The following is a 2,010-nucleotide window of genomic DNA, read 5'->3' as shown; positions in this document are numbered from 1 at the left end:
CCCCCCCCCCCACCCTCACCCTGGGTAGAGAAGTTACTATGCCTGGAGTTCACTAAGCATGCTCTTCTCTTGATTTTGGGGTCTTCTTGGAACCATCAGCTTTGGGCTAAACCCAGGCCCACCTGCAGTGTAAATGCTTCCTTGACTTGTTTTTATAACTCTCTGCACTATTCTACCTGTGGAAACTTAAGCCGTCTAACTCTAACAACTATGCCCAAAAGAGGGAAGACAAATGGAAATATCAAGAGGATGGCCAGAGCTACCTTGTTTAGGAATGAGGTTGTACCTTTATCTGTTCTATCCATTGCTTCTCATTATTACCATTTTGAATACTTCTTGCTCCCACATCAAAATATTTCCTGAAAGTTTCACAGTATTATAAAATGTTAGAGTTGGCAAGGGCTAATTTGAAAACCTTCAAGACTCTATATCCAAGACCTTCTCAATGGTGCAATAATTAAGATATAAAATAATTAAGATACAATCAAAAGTGAAGTGTACATACCCATTACTTGGAATGATAGGTTCTGACTATTCTTCTAATGGTGCTGACCTCTTGCATTTTTGTTTTCTCTATAGGTCTACAGAACCTGGTCCTGACCTATATTCAGGCCATCACCAGTGGAGATATGCCCTGTATGGAGAATGCAGTCCTGGCACTGGCTCAAATAGAGAACTCAGCTGCAGTTCAAAGGGCCCTTATACACTATGAAGAGATGATGAAAAAAAGGGTCCAGTTCCCCACAGAAACCCTTCGGGAGTTGTTAGACATACATGCCACATGTGAGAAGGAAGCCATTGAAGTCTTCATCAAGGATTCTTTCAAGGATGTGGACCAGAAATTCCAGAAGGAATTGGCGGTACTTTGGCTACTCTCGTATTCACGAGAGAGCAGGGTCTACACGAAGGAGGGCAAGCCTGGAAAGGAAAATGAGGCTCTTTCTGAGAACAATAGCTTACTAGAGTCTAAGGTCATGGTCTTCAGTCAGTCATGTGACCCTGAAAGTCCATTTACAACCTCCTTTAAGTAAAAGAGTCACATGGTAACTGTTTTTTAAAAGGTTCTGGTTGATGATTTTGGTATGATATTATAATATGGTATGATATTACAATACATTTATTATTAATTTTGAGAAACTGAAGATTACACATGAAAGAGTTTAAAGAATTGAGGATTATAGTCTAAGGCAAAGATAAGGGAAAGGGGTTTTAGGAAATTACATATTGTCCAGACTGATTCACCCTATTCCTATAATCTTTAAGATCTCTTAGGACAGATATACCAGAGGATCTTATAAAAGTAAGTCTAGAACCAGGGCATGAGCCTACTTGGATGCACAGGTGGGGGGAGGGGCAAGATTTTTTTTTTAAGAATTCATGTCTAGAAATTCTGGTAAGTTTTTGATATATTCTCCCAACTGTACCTTTTACATGTCATTTCCTTTACATTGCTTAAAGAGCCAGCTAGAAGCCAAGCGTGATGCCTTTTGTGACCAGAACCTGGATGAGTCGGCAAAACGATGCAGAGTTTTGCTTCAGGATATTTTCAGTCCTCTGGAGGAGGCAGTGAAGAATGGGGCCTTCTCTAAACCAGGGGGATACGGTCTCTTTCTGCAGAATACCAAGGAGCTGAAACAGAAATACTACCAGCAGCCCAGGAAGGGGATACAGGTGAACTCTCCCATTAGCAATACATTCAGGCTAGAGGTGGAGAGGGAACTTTAGGAGTCATTTCCAAGCCCTGAGGTGAAGGACAGTAATGCCAAATGGAATGGCCCACTGTCAAGGCCAGTGTCCTCTGAACAGCCGACCTTCGACTTCTTACTCTTGACAATGACAACAGCTTTCTTTCCTTTTGCTAATTCACTGTCTTCCCGTTGCCAGGCAGAGGAGACTCTGCAAGAATACCTGAGATCCAAGGAAGATATAGCTGATGCAATACTGCATGCTGACCAGTCACTCTCAGCAAAGGAAAAGGATATTGAAGGTGAGAAGTCCACGAACGTGTTT

The 2,010-nt window shown here is 41.9% G+C and overlaps 1 protein-coding gene across 1 annotated transcript in view; it reads left to right on the top strand.

Annotated features, from left to right (window-relative positions):
* The first annotated feature begins 527 nt into the window (after window positions 1–527).
* Window positions 528–2,010, top strand: part of LOC114031982 (guanylate-binding protein 2-like) — a 1,912-nt gene continuing 429 nt past the window's right edge. Inside the window, exons 1-3 of the mRNA XM_027847183.1 lie at window positions 528–860; window positions 1,459–1,671; window positions 1,885–1,987. Of these exons, the coding sequence (XP_027702984.1) occupies window positions 543–860; window positions 1,459–1,671; window positions 1,885–1,987 (634 nt within the window). The 5' untranslated portion in view covers window positions 528–542. The remainder of the gene's footprint in view (window positions 861–1,458; window positions 1,672–1,884; window positions 1,988–2,010) is intronic.

The sequence above is a fragment of the Vombatus ursinus genome, unplaced genomic scaffold (assembly GCF_900497805.2).
Source record: "Vombatus ursinus unplaced genomic scaffold, bare-nosed wombat genome assembly UNPS02015335.1, whole genome shotgun sequence".
In the NCBI taxonomy this organism is placed as follows: domain Eukaryota; kingdom Metazoa; phylum Chordata; class Mammalia; order Diprotodontia; family Vombatidae; genus Vombatus; species Vombatus ursinus.
Note: the sequence above shows the minus strand (reverse complement) of the source record. Positions and strands in the feature narration are given on the sequence as shown.